This window comes from Cheilinus undulatus, linkage group 8 (genome assembly GCF_018320785.1).
Source record: "Cheilinus undulatus linkage group 8, ASM1832078v1, whole genome shotgun sequence".
NCBI lineage: Eukaryota > Metazoa > Chordata > Actinopteri > Labriformes > Labridae > Cheilinus > Cheilinus undulatus.
Window position 1 is genome coordinate 54,117,102 of NC_054872.1, and position 22,672 is coordinate 54,139,773.

General features: G+C 42.0%; 1 protein-coding gene across 1 annotated transcript; it reads left to right on the top strand.

The window, feature by feature from the left end:
• The first annotated feature begins 1,216 nt into the window (after positions 1 to 1,216).
• Positions 1,217 to 20,868, top strand: hjv (hemojuvelin BMP co-receptor). The gene is made up of 4 exons (XM_041792751.1): positions 1,217 to 1,742; positions 5,894 to 5,995; positions 6,831 to 7,354; positions 19,996 to 20,868. The coding sequence occupies exons 2-4, from the start codon at positions 5,920 to 5,922 to the stop codon at positions 20,614 to 20,616; spliced, it is 1,221 nt and encodes a 406-aa protein (XP_041648685.1). The 5' UTR covers positions 1,217 to 1,742; positions 5,894 to 5,919; the 3' UTR covers positions 20,617 to 20,868.
• Positions 20,869 to 22,672: the final 1,804 nt, after the last annotated feature.

Here is a 22,672-nt window from a genome sequence, read left to right on the forward strand (position 1 = left end):
ACAGCAGCTGTCAGGGCGATGCTGCCCCCCGCTGTCTGTCTGATGGCACTGCAACTCAAACTAAACTGATGTGAATTAAATGTATTATTTTATTATCAATCAGAAAACACTTATCAAATATATTTAACAGCTGATTTCACGTAAATGACATGAGTAAGTAAAAAGAGATCACTTGCTGTGTCAGCTCCTCTACAGTGTTCCCCTGATGGATTCAAGAAAGATGATGATAATAAGGTTTTATTTTGTTTTGTTTCCCATCATCTGTTGAGTTTTTCTTACTCATAATTTTATTTTAATTGACTTTATTTTTTTACTTTTCTGTTAAAAGAAATTTTTAAACTTTTGAATAATTTAAATAATTTTGATTTTTTTTTAAAATTGTATTTATTTTTTATTTAACTTTTTTTATTTGGATTAATCATTCCACAATTTGATTATATTTTTCTGTTTTATTTCACTTGTTTTGATTCCATTTTTGTTAATTTGTCGTCTATTTTTATTTAAACTTCATTTTTTATTTTGAAAATTATTTTGATATATATATAATTTGTTTTTGTAATTTAATTTTTTATTTAAACTTTATTCAATTCATTTTAAATGTAATTGTTTACATTTTTATTTTTCTAATAATTTATTTAACCTATTTTTTTTTACATTTTCTCAATTCAGTATCTAAGGTTTATTTTTTTTTAAATCTCATATCTATTTTAAATTAATTTCCTATTACTTTCACTATTTCATCTCATGAGTTTGTTTGGATTTTATTTTTCTCTTTGAATTCATCTTTGTTCAGCGATTTTTTTAAAATTCATTTTAATTCTTTTTTAGTTGTTAATTCCATATTTTAAATGTATTTTATAAAACGTTTTATTTCTGATTGATTTGTGGTCTCTGAGGTGTCCTGTAACTTTAAATCTTCTTGGTAATTAACTCTATTTTTTATGATTATTAGAAAAATGGATTACACCATGTGTAGTGCTAATCTTTATATTGATATGAATTCCCTACATTAATAACATCTGTCCTGTTAAAACTATAGAGTTATTAAAATCTCTAAACCCAGACCAGAATGAGTTTTATGAAACAGTCTCAGTAAAAGTGTGGACTTCCTGTTGGTCTGAAATAAAAATAACCCTCTGCCGTCTGAGTGGACAGTTGTCTGCAGCAGGTGTCGGCTGTCGCTGATTTATTTAGAAATCTCCCAGTCAGCTGTGAACCAGCATGAGAAGACCGGGACCAGAACAAAGACTAGGACTCCTCAGACCGGCCTGAACCCCGCCTGGAGGGTCCTGGAAGATTCTGGAGGGTCTCTAAGAGATTGTGGAAGGCCTGTAGAGTCTTTGAGGGTCCGGAGAGTCTTTGAGGGTCCTGGAGAGTTTTTGAGAGTCCTGTAGAGTCTTTGAGGGTCCGGGAGAGTCTTTGAGGGTCCTGGAGAGTCTTTGAGAGTCCTGTAGAGTCTTTGAGGGTCTGGGAGAGTCTTTGAGGGTCCTGGAGAGTCTTTGAGGGTCCTGGAGAGTTTTTGAGGGTCCTGGAGAGTCTTTGAGGGTCCTGGAGAGTCTTTGAGAGTCCTGGAGAGTCTTTGAGAGTCCTGGAGAGTCTTTGAGGATCCTGGAGAGTCTTTGAGAGTCCTGGAGAGTCTTTGAGGATCCTGGAGAGTCATGGAGAGTTGTATTTGTTATTCCAAGGAGTCTCTGAGGACGCTGTGATAACATGGACACATCCAGATACTGAACCAGTAAAAGGTGAGACACAACAACAAGTAATAATAATAATAATAATAATGATAGTAATAATAATGATAATAATTGAAATAATAATAGTGATAATAACAATAGTAATAATTATAATAGTAATTATAATAATTATAGTAATATTGATATAATAGTAATAATAATAGTGATAATAATATAGTAATAAAAATATAACAATAATGATAGGAACAGTAGTAATAATAATAGCACAATAATTACAAAAGTAATGATAATTATAATAATATAATAATGAAAGTAAAAATGATAATAAAAAACTACTTTATGATAACATTTAGGTTAAAAACTTTTTCAGTTTTCCAGTGATGTTAGAAGTATCAAAACTTTGATTTTATGGAATGCCATGTTTTAACAGAGATAATCTCTTATTCTAGAGATTGATTTCATCTAGAAGTTTAAATAGTAAAATAAAATCAGGTTTTCAGTCACTGACGCTTCTACACATCACTGAAATACACAAAACCTTCTGCAACCTTAAATACTGGATTATCTGTGCAAACTAATATTTGTGATCAAAGCTGGTAAAAACTCCTGCAAGTGGTCCGAGGTCATTTTTGAGTTTTTTACACATTATGAAAGTGTAGAGTCCAAGCTTTCTAACGGTCTATCACACACCTTAATCAGCATATTTTACAAAGATATGCTCATATGAATGTTAACTTCTAGTTCCTGTTTGTTCTGAGAAAACCAGGCTCAAAGTTTCAGGACTTCTCCTACCTTCAGGCAGGCCAGGTAATGGGCGTGAACAACAGAGCCACATTTACATAAAGTCCACCCAAACCAAGCCTCTGAATCAGACTGGTGACGCTCATCAAAATATTCCCACAGGAAATCCACCGTCATCAAACTTGCCCTGTAGAGTGATCTTGAAGTTGTCCCAAGTCTGTTGATAATTCTTGCTGCTTCTTCATCGTCCCTTCTACTTTTCTTCGAGGGGGTGGCGTTTGAGCCATGCGGTGTTTGTTATTGTCCATCTCAATGGGCCAAACTGGGAACAATGGCAGACTGAGTGGCCAATTATTGCCCCACAGTTTCGCTTTCCCCTCCCCTCAATATCCTTGCAGCAACTGCAACAATAGGGCATTTTAAAACACAAAATTAACGCATTTAAAGATCACATTTGTGTTACTTTTTTCATTGAATGAGTAGTTTAAATGTCGGACTGGCATAAAATGAGAAAAAACGAAAAATGATCATTTTGAAGAAAACGACTTTGTATCCATTTTTCTCAACCAGCGGAATGCCGACTTGCAGGAACTTTGTCTGGCTTCGGTCACATTTCTCTTCTACTGAACATATTTTTGGCAGAACGTGTCATATGATGTTTATGATTTAAAAATACAAGTTCCAAAAAAGTTGGGACACTGTAAAATGTAAATAAACGCAGAAGTCAACGATTGTCTAATCTCATAAACTCATATTTGATTCACTACAGAACAGAAACAACAGATCAGAGTTAAACTGAGACTTTTTAACATTTCAGGTCATTTTTAGCTCTTTTAGGATTTGATGGCAGCAACACACGTCAAAAAAGTAGGGGCAGGTCCATGCTGGATGGACAGATGTAGGAATTAGATTATTGTTCCATGACTATGAAGACTCATAATCTTATTTAATCTGTGGTGTTAGTACCAGATTATGGCGTGTTGAATCTGTAAAGTCTGAGTGTTCTGAAGTTTCATTTCTACTCTGAGAACAACCCAAACAAGCCTGGTGTGTGACTGTGTGAGACTGGAAGTGTGGGGGGCAACTGGGGGTTAAATTTAACCTTCATACCCCGTAAATACACACAGAGAGCCCCTCCCACCTGTTAGCAAGGAGTAAAGGGCAGCTGACAGCCAAACATGAGTTATTTTAAGGGCACTTAGCTTAGCATAAAGAATGGAAGTGAATGGAAACAGCTAGCCTGGCTCTGTCCAAACAGCTGATCAGTCTGCAACATCAAAGCAGTGCTACAGTAAGCCCCGCCCCCTGCAGCCTCCTGTTTGTTCAGTAAAGAAACAAACAGATGAGGGTCCAGGTTCAGAGAGAGTCCAGGTCCAGAGGGACAGAGATTTCATGAATGTCCAGGGGAAATGCAGCTTTACCCGTCTGATTTTACTCTGATGTAGAAACATTAGCGTGTTCCTGGAGCGGCCCAACAGTCCGAGGATCAATGGAGCTCAGGAAGTGAGCTGGCACCTCTCCGACCACCTGACAAGATACTGCCACCCAGGTAGGACTCACCTGATCTAGATCATCACAGGTGAAAAAGACCACCACAATGAAGAGTCTGGACATGTCCCTCCTTCATAAGTAGACCAGGACTGACCAACTGAGCCCTACAGCAGAAGACGTTCACAGCCATAGATGCCAAATACTCTTTCCTTTACCTCAGTGGTTCTCAACCTGGGGGTCCAGCCCCCTCTAGGGGTCGCGAGACACTGAGAGAAGAATGCTTTAAAAAAACAAATAGTTTTAAAAATGATTTAAAGTTGTATAATTTTTTGATTTTTATTTAAAAAAAAAAAAACTATAATAACTTCAATGCAAAATAAAAAAAATGATTGTTAAGATTTATGCTGAAATCAAAGTTATGTTTAAAAAAAAGTACATCTGGACTCAACTCAAACCTGCCAACACAAATGAGTGGACCCCCTAAACCCCGATAAAGTCCCCTGATAAACCCAGAGAAAGGACCCTGATAAACGAGAGACTGGACCCTGATAAACCCAGAGAATGGACCCTGATAAACGAGAGACTGGACCCTGATAAACCCAGAGAAAGGACCCTGATAAATCCAAAGAATGGCCCCTGATAAACCCAGAGAATGGCCCCTGATAAACCCAAAGAATGGCCCCTGATAAACCCAGAGAATGGCCCCTGATAAACCCAGAGAATGGCCCCTGATAAACCCAAAGAATGGCCCCTGATAAACCCAGAGAATGGCCCCTGATAAACCCAAAGAATGGCCCCTGATAAACCCAGAGAATGGCCCCTGATAAACCCAGAGAATGGCCCCTGATAAACCCAGAGAATGGCCCCTGATAAACCCAGAGAATGACCCCTGATAAACCAGAGAATGGACCATGATAAACCCAGAGAATGGCCCGGATAAACCACTTCATTGGCCCTGATAAACCAGAGAATGGACCCTGATAAACCCAGAGAATGGACCCTGATAAACCCAGAGAATGGACCCTGATAAACCCAGAGAATGGACCCTGATAAACCCAGAGAATGGCCCCTGATAAACCCCGACATTGCACGCTGATAACCCAGAGAATGGACCCTGATAAACCCAGAGAATGGACCCTGATAAACCCAGAGAATGGACCCTGATAAACCAGACAAGGGACCCTGATAAACCCAGAGAATGGACCCTGATAAACCCAGAGAATGGCCCCTGATAAACCAGAGAATGGACCCTGATAAACCAGAGAATGGACCCTGATAAACCAGAGAATGACCCCTGATAAACCAGAGAATGGACCCTGATAAACCAGAGAATGGACCCTGATAAACCAGAGAATGACCCCTGATAAACCAGAGAATGGACCCTGATAAACCCAGAGAATGGCCCCTGATAAACCAGAGAAAGTCCCCTGATAAACCCAGAGAATGGCCCCTGATAAACCAGAGAATGGACCCTGATAAACCAGAGAATGACCCCTGATAAACCAGAGAATGGACCCTGATAAACCAGAGAATGGACCCTGATAAACCCAGAGAATGGACCCTGATAAACCCAGAGAATGGCCCCTGATAAACCAGAGAATGACCCCTGATAAACCAGAGAATGACCCCTGATAAACCAGAGAATGACCCCTGATAAACCAGAGAATGGACCCTGATAAACCCAGAGAATGGCCCCTGATAAACCAGAGAATGGCCCCTGATAAACCAGAGAATGGCCCCTGATAAACCCAGAGAATGGCCCCTGATAAACCCAGAGAATGGACCCTGATAAACCCATATAAGTGGGTGCAACTGAAAAACTGCTAGAATAATCTTTATTGATCTGAGTTTGAAGCCAAAGGAGAGTGAAACAGAGATGCAGCCCTAACCCTCAGATCTCAAAGACTCCACACTGATTGATATTTCATGCCTTAGTTATTCATCGTCCCTCTTTCTCTCTTTGTCAGAGTTATTACCCAGGTCAAACCTGCAGATGGAGCTTCGAGTGTTGTCATGGAAACACTGCTTCCACCTGACTTTACTGCTGGTCCACCTGAGTTCACCTGAAGGTAGGGACACCTCTGAATACTGTGAGACATGTTTTTTTTATCAGTCTGTGCTAAAGAGTCGCTAAAGCGTGTGGACTAGAGGAAACAGAATGCTTTACTCCCATATTATCTCTGCAGTAGCTGTCTGTAGAATCTAACATAGAATTTAATGTAATTTAACATTTTCTGAAAGGTGGTGGTGGGGGGGATTTCTCTGATTCTTAGGGGATTGTGGACAGCACCACATATTTTTGTTAGAAAAATGTATTTTGCCTAATATGTGACCTTTAAGAGGGGCTCTCTGATTGGTGGGTCATCTGACAATCAGGGGCCAACATAGGAATGACTACACAGCCATAATCATAGATATATGTATGTAGATAAGTCACATAAATTCTGTATGAAAAGGCGGAGTTATGGCTGATAACTCATTCAGTGATGAGATTTTTTTTTTTTAAATATTTATTTTTGGCCTTTTTTGCCTTTATTAGATAGGACAGTGGATAGAGTCGGAAACAGGAGGGAGAGCGGGGAGAGACATGCAGGAAATAGTGCCACGGGCCGGATTCGAACCCGGGTCGCCTGCGTATATGGCGTGCGCCTTAACCACTTGACTACCGGCGCGCCAGTGATGAGATTTTTAATCGTGGACAGACCTCCCGCCATCATGAACTCACAGTCATCATCATCTTCTGCCTTTGACCCCCGTGTGATGTAATCTCTTTCTCATGAAAGCTAGTGCTCCAGGCGGCAACTACTGTATCTGTATTGATATCTATAGTTGTGACATCACTATAACATCATCATCATCATCAGTGTTCCAGGTTGTTAATTGGTCCGTCTCTCCTCGCTGCAGTCAAAGCGACCTGTCGTATCCTGAGATGTAACTCTGACTTTGTGGCGGCCACGTTGGACCTCGGCAGCAGCAGTGGAGGAGGAGGAGGAGGAGCTCTCAGCAGGGAGGCGATGAATGCTGGCTACTGTAGCGCCCTGCGCTCCTACTCCATGTGTACGAGGCGGATGGCGCGGGCGTGTCGGGGCGACCTGGCGTACCATTCTGCTGTTCAGGGCATCGAAGACCTGCTGATTCAGCACCGCTGCCCTCGGGCGGGGCCAACTGCACAGCCCCGCCCCCTCCCACAGGGAACGCTGTCGGGGGACGCCTGTCTCTATGAGAGGGGCTTCTTCTCTACGGAGGGACGCACACCTGAGTACCTGCACTGCAGCGTCTTTGGAGACCCACACGTCCGGACCTTCAACAATGACTTTCAGACCTGTGCTGTAAAGGGGGCGTGGCCTCTCATAGACAACGAGTACCTGTACGTACAGGCCACTAGCTCACCCATGAGGGCTGGGACTAAAGCCACTGCGCTCACCAAGGTCAGTAAGAATGATGTCACAGCAGCTGATCCTGGTCTGGGAGGGAGGGAAAGGATACGGAGTCATTATTGTCCCAAAACTTCAGAGTGTTCTAACTTTTTGACAGCTTCACTCTGACAGCCAAAAGATCTAGATCTAGATTTTCTCTGGGCTCTCATCTAGATCTAGATTTTTCTCTGAGTTCTCATCTAGATCTAGATTTTCTCTGGGCTCTAATCTAGATCTAAATTTCTTCTGGGCTCTAAACTAATTCTAGATTTTCTCTGGGCTCTAATATAGATCTAGATTTTCTCTGGGCTCTTAACTAGATCAAGATTTTCTCTGGGCTCTAATCTAGGTCTAGATTTTTTCTGGGCTCAAAACCAGGTCTATATTTCCTCTGGGCTCTAAATTAGATCTAGATATTCTCTGGGCTCTAATTTAGATCTAGATTTTCTCTGGGCTCTAATCTAGATCTAGATTTTTTTCTGGGCTCTAATCTAGATCTAGATTTTCTCAGGGCTGTCATCTAGATCTAGATTTTCTCGGAGCTCTAAACTACATCTAGATTTTATCTTGGTTCTCATCTACATCCAGATTTTCTCTGGGTTCTCATCTAGATCTAGATTTTCTCTGGGCTCTCATCTAGGTCTAGATTTTTTCTGGGCTCTAAACTAGATCTAGATTTTCTCTGGGTTCTCATCTAGAGCTAGATTTTCTCTGGGCTCTCATCTAGATCTAGATTTTCTCTGGGCTCTAATCTAGATCTAAATTTTTTCTGGGCTCTAAACTAATTCTAGATTTTCTCTGGGCTCTAATATAGATCTAGATATTCTCTGGGCTCTTAACTAGATCAAGATTTTCTCTGGGCTCTAATCTAGATCTAGATTTCCTCTGGGCTCTGAATTGGATCTAGATTTCCTCTGGGCTCTAATCTAGATCTAGATTTTCTCTGGGCTCTCATCTAGATCTAGATTTTTTCTGGGCTCAAAACCAGGTCTAGATTTCCTTTGGGCTCTGAATTAGATCTAGATTTTCTCTGGGCTCTCATCTAGATCTAGATTTTCTCTGGACTCTCATCTAGATCTAGATTTTCTCTGGGCTTTCATCTAGATCTAGATTTTTTTCTGGGCTCTCATCTAGATCTAGATTTTCTCTGGGCTCTAAACTAGATCTAGATTTTCTCTGGGTTCTCATCTTGATCTAGATTTTCTCTGGGTTCTCATCTAGATCTAGATTTTCTCTGGGCTGTCATCTAGATCTAGATTTTCTCTGGGCTCGTAACTATATCAAGATTTTCTCCGGGCTCTCATCTAGATCTAGATTTTCTCTTGTCTCTAATCTAGATCTAGATTTTCTCTGGACTCTCATCTAGATCTAGATTTTCTCTGGGCTTTCATCTAGATCTAGATTTTTTTCTGGGCTCTCATCTAGATCTAGATTTTCTCTGGGCTCTAAACTAGATCTAGATCTCTCTGGGCTCTAAACTAGATTTAGATTTTCTCTGGGTTCTCATCTTGATCTAGATTTTCTCTGGGCTGTCATCTAGATCTAGATTTTCTCTGGGCTCGTAACTAGATCAAGATTTTCTCTGGGCTCTTAACTAGATCTAGATTTTCTCTGGGCTCTCATCTTGATCTAGATTTTCTCTGGGTTCTCATCTAGATCTAGATTTTCTCTGGGCTCTCATCTAGATCTAGATTTTTTCTGGGCTCAAAACCAGGTCTAGATTTCCTTTGGGCTCTGAATTAGATCTAGATTTTCTCTGGGCTCTCATCTAGATCTAGATTTTCTCTGGTCTCTCATCTAGATCTAGATTTTCTCTGGACTCTCATCTAGATCTAGATTTTCTCTGGGCTTTCATCTAGATCTAGATTTTTTTCTGGGCTCTCATCTAGATCTAGATTTTCTCTGGGCTCTAAACTAGATCTAGATCTCTCTGGGCTCTAAACTAGATCTAGATTTTCTCTGGGTTCTCATCTTGATCTAGATTTTCTCTGGGCTCTCATCTAGATCTAGATTTTCTCTGGGCTCGTAACTAGATCAAGATTTTCTCTGGGCTCTTAACTAGATCTAGATTTTCTCTGGGCTCTCATCTTGATCTAGATTTTCTCTGGGTTCTCATCTAGATCTAGATTTTCTCTGGGCTCTCATCTAGATCTAAATTTTTTCTGGGCTCTAAACTAGTTCTAGATTTTCTCTGGGCTCTGAATTAGATCTAGATTTTCTCTGGGCTCTCATCTAGATTTACTCTGGGCTCTCATCTAGATCTAGACTTTTTATTTCTGGGCTCTCATCTAGATCTAGATTTTTTTCTGGGCTCTAAACTAGATCTAGATCTCTCTGGGCTCTAAACTAGATCTAGATTTTCTCTGGGCTCTCATCTTGATCTTGATTTTCTCTGGGTTCTCATCTAGATCTAGATTTTCTCTGGGCTCTAATCCAGATCTAAAATTTTTCTGGGCTCTAAACTAATTCTAGATTTTCTCTTGGCTCTACTATAGATCTAGATATTCTCTGGGTTCTCATCTAGATCTAGATTTTCTCTGGGCTCTAATCTAGATCTAAATTTTTTCTGGGCTCTAAACTAATTCCAGATTTTCTCTGGGCTCTAATATAGATCTAGATATTTTCTGGGCTCTGATCTAGATCTAGATTTTCTCTGGGCTCTGAATTGGATCTAGATTTCCTCTGGGCTCTGATCTAGATCTAGATTTTCTCTGGACTCTCATCTAGATCTAGATTTTCTCTGGGCTCTATTCAAGATCTAGATTTTCTCTGGGCTCTCATCTAGATCTAGATTTTCTCTGGGCTTTCATCTAGATCTAGATTTTTTTCTGGGCTCTCATCTAGATCTAGATTTTCTCTGGGCTCTAAACTAGATCTAGATCTCTCTGGGCTCTAAACTAGATCAAGATTTTCTCTGGGTTCTCATCTTGATCTAGATTTTCTCTGGGCTCTCATCTAGATCTAGATTTCCTCTGGGCTCGTAACTAGATCAAGATTTTCTCTGGGCTCTTAACTAGATCTAGATTTTCTCTGGGCTCTAAACTAGATCTAGATCTCTCTGGGCTCTAAACTAGATCTAGATTTTCTCTGGGCTGTCATCTAGATCTAGATTTTCTCTGGGCTCGTAACTATATCAAGATTTTCTCTGGGCTCTCATCTAGATCTAGATTTTCTCTGGGCTCTCATCTAGATCTAGATTTTCTCTGGGCTCGTAACTAGATCAAGATTTTCTCTGGGCTCTAATCTAGGTCTAGATTTTCTCTGGGCTCTTAACTAGATCAAGATTTTCTATGGGCTCTAATCTAGGTCTAGATTTCCTCTGGGCTCTAATCTAGATCTAGATTTTCTCTGGGCTCTAATCTAGGTCTAGATTTTTTCTGGGCTCAAAACCAGGTCTAGATTTCCTCTGGGCTCTGAATTAGCTCTAGATTTTCTCTAGGCTCTCATCTACATCTAGATTTTCTCTGGGCTCTCATCTAGATCTAGATTTTCTCTGGGCTCTAAACTAGATCTAGATCTCTCTGGGCTCTAAACTAGATCTAGATTTTCTCTGGGCTCTCATCTTGATCTAGATTTTCTCTGGGCTCTCATCTAGATCTAGATTTTCTCTGGGCTCTCATCTAGGTCTAGATTTCCTCTGGGCTCTGAATTAGCTCTAGATTTTCTCTAGGCTCTCATCTACATCTAGATTTTCTCTGGGCTCTCATCTAGATCTAGATTTTTTCCTGGGCTCTCATCTAGATCTAGATTTTTTCCTGGGCTCTCATCTAGATCTAGATTTTCTCTGGGCTCTAAACTAGATCTCGATCTCTCTGGGCTCTAATCTAAACTAGATCTAGATTTTTTCCTGGGCTCTCATCTTGATCTAGATTTTCTCTGGGTTCTCATCTAGATCTAGATTTTCTCTGGGCTCTAATCTAGATCTAAATTTTTTCTGGGCTCTAAACTAATTCTAGATTTTCTCTGGGCTCTAATATAGATCTAGATTTTCTCTGGGCTCTCATCTAGATCTAGATTTTCTCTGGGCTCTCATCTAGGTCTAGATTTCCCTTGGGCTCTGAATTGGATCTAGATTTCCTCTGGGCTCTAATCTAGATCTAGATTTTCTCTGGGCTCTCATCTAGGTCTAGATTTTTTTCTGGGCTCTGAATTAGCTCTAGATTTTCTCTGGGCTCTAAACTAGATCTAGATCTCTCTGGGCTCTAAACTAGATCTCGATTTTCTCTGGGCTCTCATCTTGATCTAGATTTTCTCTGGGCTCTCATCTTGATCTAGATTTTCTCTGGGTTCTCATCTAGATCTAGATTTTCTCTGGGCTCTAATCTAGATCTAAATTTTTTCTGGGCTCTAAACTAATTCTAGATTTTCTCTGGGCTCTAATATAGATCTATATATTCTCTGGGCTCTTAACAAGATCAAGATTTTCTCTGGGCTCTAATCTAGATCTAGATTTCCTCTGGGCTCTGAATTGGATCTAGATTTCCTCTGGGCTCTAATCTAGATCTAGATTTCCTCTGGGCTCTAATCTAGGTCTAGATTTTTTTCTGGGCTCAAAACCAGGTCTAGATTTCCTTTGGGCTCTGAATTAGATCTAGATTTTCTCTGGGCTCTCATCTAGATCTAGATTTTCTCTGGACTCTAATCAAGATCTAGATTTTCTCTGGGCTCTCATCTAGATCTAGATTTCCTCTGGGCTCTGAATTAGCTCTAGATTTTCTCTAGGCTCTCATCTACATCTAGATTTTCTCTGGGCTCTCATCTAGATCTAGATTTTTTCCTGGGCTCTCATCTAGATCTAGATTTTCTCTAAGCTCTAAACTAGATCTAGATTTTCTCTGGGCTCTTATCTTGATCTAGATTTTCTCTGGGCTCTCATCGAGATCTAGATTTTCTCTGGGCTTTCATCTAGATCTAGATTTTTTTCTGGGCTCTCATCTAGATCTAGATTTTCTCTGGGCTCTAAACTAGATCTAGATCTCTCTGGGCTCTAAACTAGATCTAGATTTTCTCTGGGTTCTCATCTTGATCTAGATTTTCTCTGGGCTCTAATATAGATCTAGATTTTCTCTGGGCTCTTAACTAGATCAAGATTTTCTCTGGGCTCTCATCTAGATCTAGATTTTCTCTGGGCTCTAATCTAGGTCTAGATTTTTTTTGGGCTCAAAACCAGGTCTAGATTTCCTTTGGGCTCTTAATTAGATCTAGATTTTCTCTGGGCTCTCATCTAGATCTAGATTTTCTCTGGTCTCTCATCTAGATCTAGATTTTTTCCTGGGCTCTCATCTAGATCTAGATTTTCTCTGGGCTCTAAACTAGATCTAGATCTCTCTGGGCTCTAAACTAGATCTCGATTTTCTCTGGGCTCTTATCTTGATCTAGATTTTCTCTGGGCTCTCATCTAGATCTAGATTTTTTTTCTGGGCTCTCATCTAGATCTAGATTTTCTCTGGGCTCTAAACTAGATCTAGATCTCTCTGGGCTCTAAACTAGATCTCGATTTTCTCTGAGCTCTCATCTAGATCTAGATTTTCTCTGGGCTCTCATCTAGATCTAGATTTTTTTCTGGGCTCTCATCTAGATCTAGATTTTCTCTGGGCTCTAAACTAGATCTCGATCTCTCTGGGCTCTAATCTAAACTAGATCTAGATTTTCTCTGGGTTCTCATCTAGATCTAGATTTTCTCTGGGCTCTAATCTAGATCTAAATTTTTTCTGGGCTCTAAACTAATTCTAGATTTTGTCTGGGCTCTAATATAGATCTAGATTTTCTCTGGGCTCTTAACTAGATCAAGATTTTCTCTGGGCTCTAATCTAGGTCTAGATTTCCCCTGGGCTCTGAATTGGATCTAGATTTCCTCTGGGCTCTCATCTAGATCTAGATTTTCTCTGGGCTCTCATCTAGGTCTAGATTTTTTTCTGGGCTCTGAATTAGCTCTAGATTTTCTCTGGGCTCTAAACTAGATCTAGATCTCTCTGGGCTCTAAACTAGATCTCGATTTTCTCTGGGCTCTCATCTTGATCTAGATTTTCTCTGGGCTCTCATCTAGATCTAGATTTTCTCTGGGTTCTCATCTAGATCTAGATTTTCTCTGGGCTCTAAACTAGATCTAAATTTTTTCTGGGCTCTAAACTAATTCTAGATTTTCTCTGGGCTCTAATATAGATCTAGATTTTCTCTGGGCTCTTAACTAGATTAAGATTTTCTCTGGGCTCTAATCTAGGTCTAGTTTGCCTCTGGGCTCTGAATTGGATCTAGATTTCCTCTGGGCTCTAATCTAGATTTAGATTTTCTCTGGGCTCTCATCTAGATCTAGATTTTTTTCCGGGCTCTCATCTGGATTAGATTTTCTCTGGGCTCTCATCTAGATCTAGATTTTCTCTGGTCTCTCATCTAGATCTAGATTTTCTCTGGGCTCTCATCTAGATCTAGATTTTTTTTTCTGGGCTCTAATTTAGATCTAGATTTTCTCTTGGCTCTAATCTAGATCTAGATTTTTTCAAGGTTCTCATCTAGATCTAGATTTTTTCTCTGGGCTCTAATCTAGATCTAGATTTATTTTTGGGCTCTAAATTAGATCTAGATCTCTCTGGGCTCTAATCTAGATCTAGATTTTTTTTCTGGGCTCTAAACTAGATCTAGATTTTCTCTGCGCTCTAAACTAGATCTAGATTTTCTCTGGGTTCTCATCTAGATCTAGATTTTTTTCTGGGCTCTAATCTAAATCTAGATTTTCTCTGGGCTCTCATCTAGATCTAGATTTTCTTTGGGCTCTAAACTAGATCTAGATTGGAAAATTTTCAAATTTGCATACATGGAGTATGGACACCCAACTTTGTGACTTTATATTTATGTTTTAAAATCGATCCATCGAAACCATCCTCTACCTGTTTCCTATTGGCTGGTTCATACTCTACCTGCTTCTTATTGTCTGGTCCATCTTCTACCTGTTTCCTATTGGCTGGTCCATCCTCTACCTGTTTCCTATTGGCTGGTCCATCCTCTACCTGTTTCCTATTGGCTGGTCCATCCTCTACCTGCTCTCTTTTGCCTGGTTCAGAGAAAAATCAAAGAGCAGAAAACGATGAAGTTTTGAGAGCAGAGATGAAGTCTTTGGTGCACACAGAGAAAATCTAGAATGGAGGATGTTTAAGGAGATAACTACAGATTAATCAGACATGTAGAGCACAGAAGGCAGTTTAGAGCAGAGGTTCTCAAACTTTTCAGCCCAGGACCCCCCAAATTACGGTGCCAGATCCTGCTCAGCCCCACCATAACCACGTCTTAATTTTACATTCAACTGGGTTTAAACATATATTTGTTCAATAATGGTCCAGTATGCAATTTGAAATCATTTTAAGATATACAGTGCTTAACAAATGTATTAGAGCACCCTAACCAAAGTAAGGTTTTTGCCACAGCTGCCCTAAATTAACAGCATTGGTAATTACCAAAATCATTTTGATGTTTCTGCAATGGTTAATACACCAATATGTAGAAGCTCTTTAACCCAAATGATATTTTTAATGCTAAAATAGAATTATTGTTGTTATCCATGAATTTTCAAATTAACTGATTTACAAAAAAACTGAAAAAATAGTAAAGCACATTAATATTTCTGATTAATATGTCAAATTATAGTTATTTACTGTCATTCCTGAACAGAAAAATGAGTTTTAGTGGTTGAATGTCATGCTTGATTCATTTCTGACTTCTCAGAGAAGCCCAGTGAGCCGGCTCAGATTTGTGTGAATTCAGTTTGAAATTCCTCATTCCTGCTCAAAATGGTAAAATGTAGAGAGCTGACTGAAAATGAAAGAGTCCGCATTAAAGCACTTTATGATGCTGGATGGTCTCTGAGACAGATATGACAGGTGCTCTAATACATTTGTTAAGCACTGTATTTTTTCCAAATTCCTGATTAGAATGCAAGTGTATTAGGGCCACCCTAAAAGATTACCACCAGGTGCAACTCCAGAGTGGAAAAGAGTCCAACCCCTCTCAAGAGGACTGGTTCCAGAGCCCAAGCTGTGCGTCAAGGTGGGACCAATTATATCTAGCCGGTACCGCTCAACCTCATGCACAAGTTCAGGCTCCTTCCCCACCAGAGAGGTGACATTCCATGTCCCCAGAGCCAGCCTCTGCAGCCAAGGATCGGACCGCCAAGGTCCCCGCCTTCGGCCGCCGCCCAGCTCACACCGTACCCGACCTCTATGGCCCCGCCTATTGGTGGTGAGTCCGTGGGAGGGGGGACCCACGTTGCCTCTTCAGGCTGTGCCCGGCTGGACCCCATGGGTGCAGGCCCAGCCACCAGGCGTTCGCCATCGAGCCCCACTCCCAGGCCTGGCTCCAGGAGGGGGCCCTGGTGACTCACGTCCGGGCAAGGGAGATCTGAGTCCTTCCTACCGTTCTGCCATATATGGTCTTTGAGCTGCGCTTTGTCTGGTCCCTCACCCAGGACCTGTTTGCCTTAGGAGACCCTACCAGGGGCATGAAGCCCCCGACAACATAGCTCCCAGGATCCCCTCCACCACGTTAAGGTGGCAGCTCAGGGAGGGGTATGGTGAGGGTCTGCTGGGAACGTCTGGCAGAGTCCCCTGTCAGAAGGCGCTTCAACCCTCCCCTCCGACAGAGCTTCAACCACGTTCTGGGGGAGGCGGGGGACATTGAGTCCGAGTGGGCCGTGTTCCGTGCCTCTATTGTCGAGGCGGCTGATAGGAGCTGCGGCCTTAAGGTGGTCGGTGCCTGTCGTGGCGGCAACCCCCGAACCCGCTGGTGGACACCAGCAGTGAGGGACGCCGTCAAGCTGAAGAAGGAGTCTTCTTCTTTTTGGCCTGTGGGACTCGAGAGGCAGCTGACAGGTACCGGCAGGCCAAGCGGTTTGCGGCTTCAGAGGTTGCCAAGGCAAAAACTCGGACGTGGGAGGAGTTTGGAGAAGCCATTGGGAATGACTTCCGTACGGCTTCAAGAAGATTCTGGACCACCATTCGGCATCTCAGGAAGGGGAAGCAGTGCGTTGTCAACACCTTGAACGGTGGAGATGTCGCACTGTTGACCTCGACTCAATCCCATCGACATGCCTTCCGATGAGGAAGCAGAGTCTGGGGACGCGGATGTGGGCTCTTCTATCTCTGGGGCTGAGGTCGCCGAGGTGGTCAAAAAGCTCCTCGGTGGCAGGGCCCCAGGGGTGGATGAGATCCGCCCTGAGTTCCTCAAGACTCTGGATGTTGTAGGGCTGTTGAGGCTGACACACCTTTGCAACATCGCATGGACATCAGGGACAGTGCCCCTGGACTGGCAGACTGGGGTGGTGGTTCCCCTCTTTAAGAAGGGGGACTGGAGGATGTGTTCCGATTATAGAAGGATCACACTCCTCAGCCTCCCCGGTAAGGTCTATTCGGGGGTCCTGGAGAGGAGGGTCTGTCGGATAGTCGATCCTCAGATTCAGGAGGAGCAATATGGTTTTCGTCCTGGCCGTGGAACAGTGGACCAACTCTACATTCTGGTTAGGGTCCTAGAGGCTGCATGGGAGTTTGCCCAACCAGTCTACATGTGTTTTGTGGATCTGGAGACGGCATTCGACCGTGTCCCACGAGGAATCCTGTGGAGGGTGCCCTGGGAGTATGGGGTGCCGGACCCCCTGATAAGGGCAGTTTGGTCCCTGTACAACCGGTGCCAGAGCTTGGTCCGCATTGCCGGAAGTAAGTCGGACTCGTTCCCGGTGCATGTTGGACTCCGCCAGGGCAGCCCTTTGTCAACGGTTCTGTTCATAACTTTTATGGACAGAATTTCTAGGTGCAGCCAGGGTGTTGAGGGCATCCGGTTTGGTGGCCTCAGGATTGGGTCTCTGCTTTTTGCGGATGATGTGGTCCTGTTGGCTTCATCAGACCGGGACCTCCAGCTCTCTCTGGAACGGTTTGCAACCGAGTGTGAAGCGGCTGGGATGAAAATCAGCACCTCCAAATCTAAGACCATGGTCCTCAGTCGGAAAAGGGTGGAATGCCCTCTCCAGGTTGGGAACGAGACCCTGCCCCAAGTGGAGGAGTTCAAGTATCTCGGGGTCTTGTTCACGAGTGAGGGAAGAATGGAGCGAGAGATCGACAGGCGGATCGGTGCGGCGTCAGCAGTGATACGGTCTCTGCATCGGTCCGTCGTGGTGAAGAAAGAGCTGAGTCGAAAGGCGAAGCTCTCGATTTACTGGTCAATCTATGTCCCCACCCTCACCTATGGTCATGAGCAGTGGGTAGTGACCGAAAGAACGAGATTGCGGATACAGGCGGCTGAAATGAGTTTTTTCCGCAGGGTGTCTGGGCTCTCCCTTAGAGATAGGGTGAGAAGCTCGGCCATTCAGGAGAGACTCGGAGTAGAGCCGCTGCTCCTCCGCGTTGAGAGGAGCCAGATGAGGTGGCTCGGGCATCTGGTCCGGATGCCTCCTGGACGCCTCCCTGGTGAGGTGTTCCGGGCAAATCCCACTGGGAGGAGGCCGCGGGGCAGACCCAGGACACGCTGAAGAGACTATATCGCTCGGCTGGCCTGGGAACGCCTCGGGATCCCCTGGGAAGAGCTGAATGAAGTGGCCGGAGAGAGGGAAGTCTTGGCTTCCCTGCTTAGGCTGCTGCCCCCACGACCTGATCTTGGATAAGCGGAAGAAGTTGGACGGATGGATGAATGGAGATTACTGAGTCTATGTTTTCAAGAAAACAACCTCAAAGTTTTAAAAGTTTAAAACTCGTAAATTTAAAGCAAAAAAAGTTCAAGAGTTTAAAAGTCTTACATTTTGACATTAATACCTCGAAAATTTCAGGTTTTTAAAATCATAAAGTTAAAGATTTTCAAGAGACCAAGCTGACAATCGTGTAGGATTTTTGACATTTCAACTTATTAATAAACAAAAATCAAAGTTTTGGTTGATGTACATCTAAGACTTTTAAAGTTTTTTTTTTTTCTTGTAAATGAAAAAATAACAGATTATCTTTATTCTGATTTCTTTTCTAGAGTGGCTTTAATACACTGTCATAATAAAGGATAGTTTAATCCAGTGTTACTCAACCCTGCTCAACCAAAGAGCCAAATTCTTGAAAAGTACCTTTGCACGAGCCACAATCTAAGTGGTGGAAAAATGGGCCAAAGTGGCAAAAATGTGGCACAAAAATGGGCGGAAAAGGGACAAAATAGGCATAAAATGGCATAGACGGGGAGAAGTGACAAGTGACAAAAATGGGAGAAAAGTGGCATTTAATGGCAAAAGACAGCTTAAATGGGCAAAAAAGGGAGGAAATTCCAACAAGCAGAATAAAAGAGACAATAACTGGAGAAAGGTGACCAAAATGGGTAGAAAAAGTGGCAAAAATGGGTGATAAATTACGAAAAAAATAGTTACAAATTGTTAAAAAGTGGCAAAAAATGACTAAAAAGTGACTAACATGGGCATATAGGAGGTAAAAGTTGCAAAAGTAGCAAGGAGTGACAACAATGGGGAAAAACTGGCATTTAATGGCAAAACAACTGCGAGAAGGGGAAAAAATTTGCCTAAACTGGTCTAAAAGCAGCAGAAATGGATAAGTGGCAAAATAAAGGAAAACAGGGACAAAATAGAAAACAGGGACAAATTAGAAAACATGGAAAAAAGAATGGAAAACACAGACAAAAGAATGGAAAACAGGGACAAAATAGAAAACAGGGACAAAAGAATGGAAAACAGGGACAAAGAATGGAAAACACGGACAAAAGAATGGAAAACAGAGACAAAAGAATGGAAAACACGGACAAAAGAATGGAAAACAGGGACAAAAGAATGGAAAACAGGGACAAAATAATGAAAAACAGGGACAAAATAGAAATCAGGGACAAAATAGAAAACAGGGACAAAATAGAAAACAGGGACAAAAGAATGGAAAACAGGGACAAAATAGAAAACAGGGACAAAAGAATGGAAAACAGGGACACAAGAATGGAAAACAGGGACAAAATAGAAAACAGGGACAAAATAGAAAACAGGGACAAAATAGAAAACAGGGACAAAAGAATGGAAAACAGGGACAAAATAGAAAACAGGGACAAAAGAATGGAAAACAGGGACACAAGAATGGAAAACAGGGACAAAATAGAAAACAGGGACAAAATAAAGAAAAACAGGGACAAAATAGAAATCAGGGACAAAATAGAAAACAGGGACAAAATAGAAAACAGGGACAAAAGAATGGAAAACAGGGACAAAATAGAAAACAGGGACAAAAGAATGGAAAACAGGGACACAAGAATGGAAAACAGGGACAAAATAGAAAAAAGGGATAAAAGAATAGAAAACAAGGACAAAATAGAAAACAGGGACAAAAGAATAGAAAACGGGGACAAAAGAATGGAAAACAGGGACAAAATAGAAAATGGGGACAAAATAGAAAATATGGACAATAGAATGGAAAACAGGGACAAAAGAATAGAAAACAGGTGACAAAAACTGCAAATAAGGGCAAACTGATTACATTTTCTTGGGACGGCTCATTTCTGAGGTCAAAGTTTCTCTTTTTTCAGTTTTTTTATGGGAGTTTTCTTTGAAATTAAGACATAAAGAGGCACATGTTGAGTATCACTGTTATGTTAAAATTGATGTGTCTTTCTTCGAGTGATGATGATTATGTCTTGCTCTTCCTCCCCAGATCACCATCATCTTTAAGAACATGCGTCAGTGCGTCGACCAGCAGCTGTACGAGGCCGAGCTTGATAACGTCCCCGCCGCCTTTGCTGACGGCTCGGTGTGGAGCGGCGAGCGGTGGGGTCACCACAGCCTGACGGTGAGGACTCAGAGTCCCGGCAGACACGCCGAGATCAGAGCGGCTCACATCGGGACGCTTCTGGTGGTGCGTCAGAGCGGGCGGTCTCTCAGCCTGTCGGTCAGATCGCCACGCGACGTCATCGAAGCGTTCGGTCCAGAGCAGGACCTGCAGCTGTGCGTGTGGGGCTGCCCCCCTTCTCAGAGACTCAACACACTCCGCCCACTCTTCCCAGACCCCCCGCCTCCATCCATATTTAGCGCCCAGGCTCATTGCACTGCGCTGCTTCCTGCTCAGGACGTTTACTTCCACGCCTGCGTGTTCGACCTGATCACCAGTGGAGACCCAAACGCCAGCATGGCCGTCGTCAACGCGCTGCAGGACGCCACCAGCATGATCTCTGACATGCAGACGCTCCACCTGCTGCCTATGGCATCCGCCCACCAGTGCAGGGCTCGCCTCGACCTCCTGCTGCTGCTGCTGCTGCTCAGTGTGGCGCTCAGGTGACGCATTTCCTCCAATCAGAGACTCGGTCTGTGGCAGCTCAGAGCAGACCTACACCCGAACTCGCTCACGGCCAACGGGAGTCTTCTTACGACCAGAGACGACTCGGTTTTAGGAGATAACTAACCAATCACATGCCGGAGTGGGCTCAGAGCTGCTGAAGCTGAACAAACACCAGACTGACCAATCAGCAGGGCTGAAACAAACTGACGACTCAGCAGTTTCCAATAAACTTTAGCAACATGAAAGATTTGACAGATTGAGTGTTTGAAGTTTTCTATCAGATATTTCAGATCCTCTTTACCAATAAAGGCGTTTTATTTAAGATGAAATCTGAAGCTTTCATGTCTTTAGACTGAAGGGAAATAAAATACAAACTGTTCCTGCCTTTCCTGTAAACCAAACAACATGACAAGAACAGAAAACCTTCTCTAGTGCCCAACCATCCAGTCATTTCTATCAAAATAAAAGCCTCCATAATAAAAACTCAGATATAACTCCCTAAATGTGTAATTATCAAAGACAGTCAGGTGATCCAGGTGAACAGGTAAGACATTTCTTCAGAGGAATAAAAGTTGCATCATAGCACTGAAAACCTGCGCCCTGAGGCATTGTGGGTATTTTTAAAACTAGCTGATGGGACATGTTTGACATATTGGACTCTCCAGAATAGCTTCACTGAAATCCGGGATTACAGAAAGGTCATGACCAATCATTAGTCAGTGGCGTGTCAGGAAGTGGGTGGAGCCTCTGGCTACAGGTGAGTTCTCTCTGAACACGCCACAAAGGTGGCGTGTTCAGAGAGAGTGCACCTGTTTCCGCAGCACTGCTGTGTGTGTGGGAAAGTGTGTGTGGGCGAGTGTGTGTGGTGAGATTGCATTTCTTCAGTCTTAGTTTTTACCTGCAGGTTGAAGGTGATTGACACCTTTAAGCCCCGCCCACAAACTCTTTCATCATCAGGTAAAAAGAGAACTGCAGATAGAGCCTGGGAACTGCAAAATGATTTTGATCTACCTCTGTGATTCAGATTCATCTTCATTTAGAAGAAAAACATAACCATAGCGACATCCATCCATCTGCTTCTTCTGATCCAGGTTCAGGTTCTGGTGGACTCAGGCTCAGGAAGTCCAGACATCCTTCACCCCAGACAGTGTTAATTTTGTCAAGTAACTATGACTATGACTAAAACTATTAGGCCTATTTCCATGACTAAAACTAGACTAACAAAAATAGATCTGTGACGACTAAAACTAGACTAAGACTAACAAAAATAGATCTGTGATGACTAAAACTAGACTAACAAAAATAGATCTGTGACGACTAAAACTAGACTAAGACTAACAAAAATAGATCTGTGATGACTAAAACTAGACTGAGACTAACAAAAATAGATCTGTGATGACTAAAACTAGACTAACAAAAATAGATCTGTGATGACTAAAACTAGACTGAGACTAACAAAAATAGATCTGTGATGACTAAAACTAGACTGAGACTAACAAAAATAGATCTGTGATGACTAAAACTAGACTAATAAAAATAGATCTGTGATGACTAAAACTAGACTAACAAAAATAGATCTATGATGACTAAAACTAGACTAACAAAAATAGATCTGTGATGACTAAAACTAGACTAACAAAAATAGATCTGTGATGACTAAAACTAGATTGAGACTAACAAATATAGATCTGTGATGACTAAAACTAGACTGAGACTAACAAAAATAGATCTGTGATGACTAAAACTAGATTGAGACTAACAAATATAGATCTGTGATGACTAAAACTAGACTGAGACTAACAAAAATAGATCTGTGATGACTAAAACTAGACTAATAAAAATAGATCTGTGATGACTAAAACTAGACTGAGACTAACAAAAATAGATCTGTGATGACTAAAACTAGACTAATAAAAATAGATCTATGATGACTAAAACTAGACTAACAAAAATAGATCTGTGATGACTAAAACTAGACTAACAAAAATAGATCTGTGATGACTAAAACTAGACTGAGACTAACAATCAGATCTGTGATGACTAAAACTAGACCGAG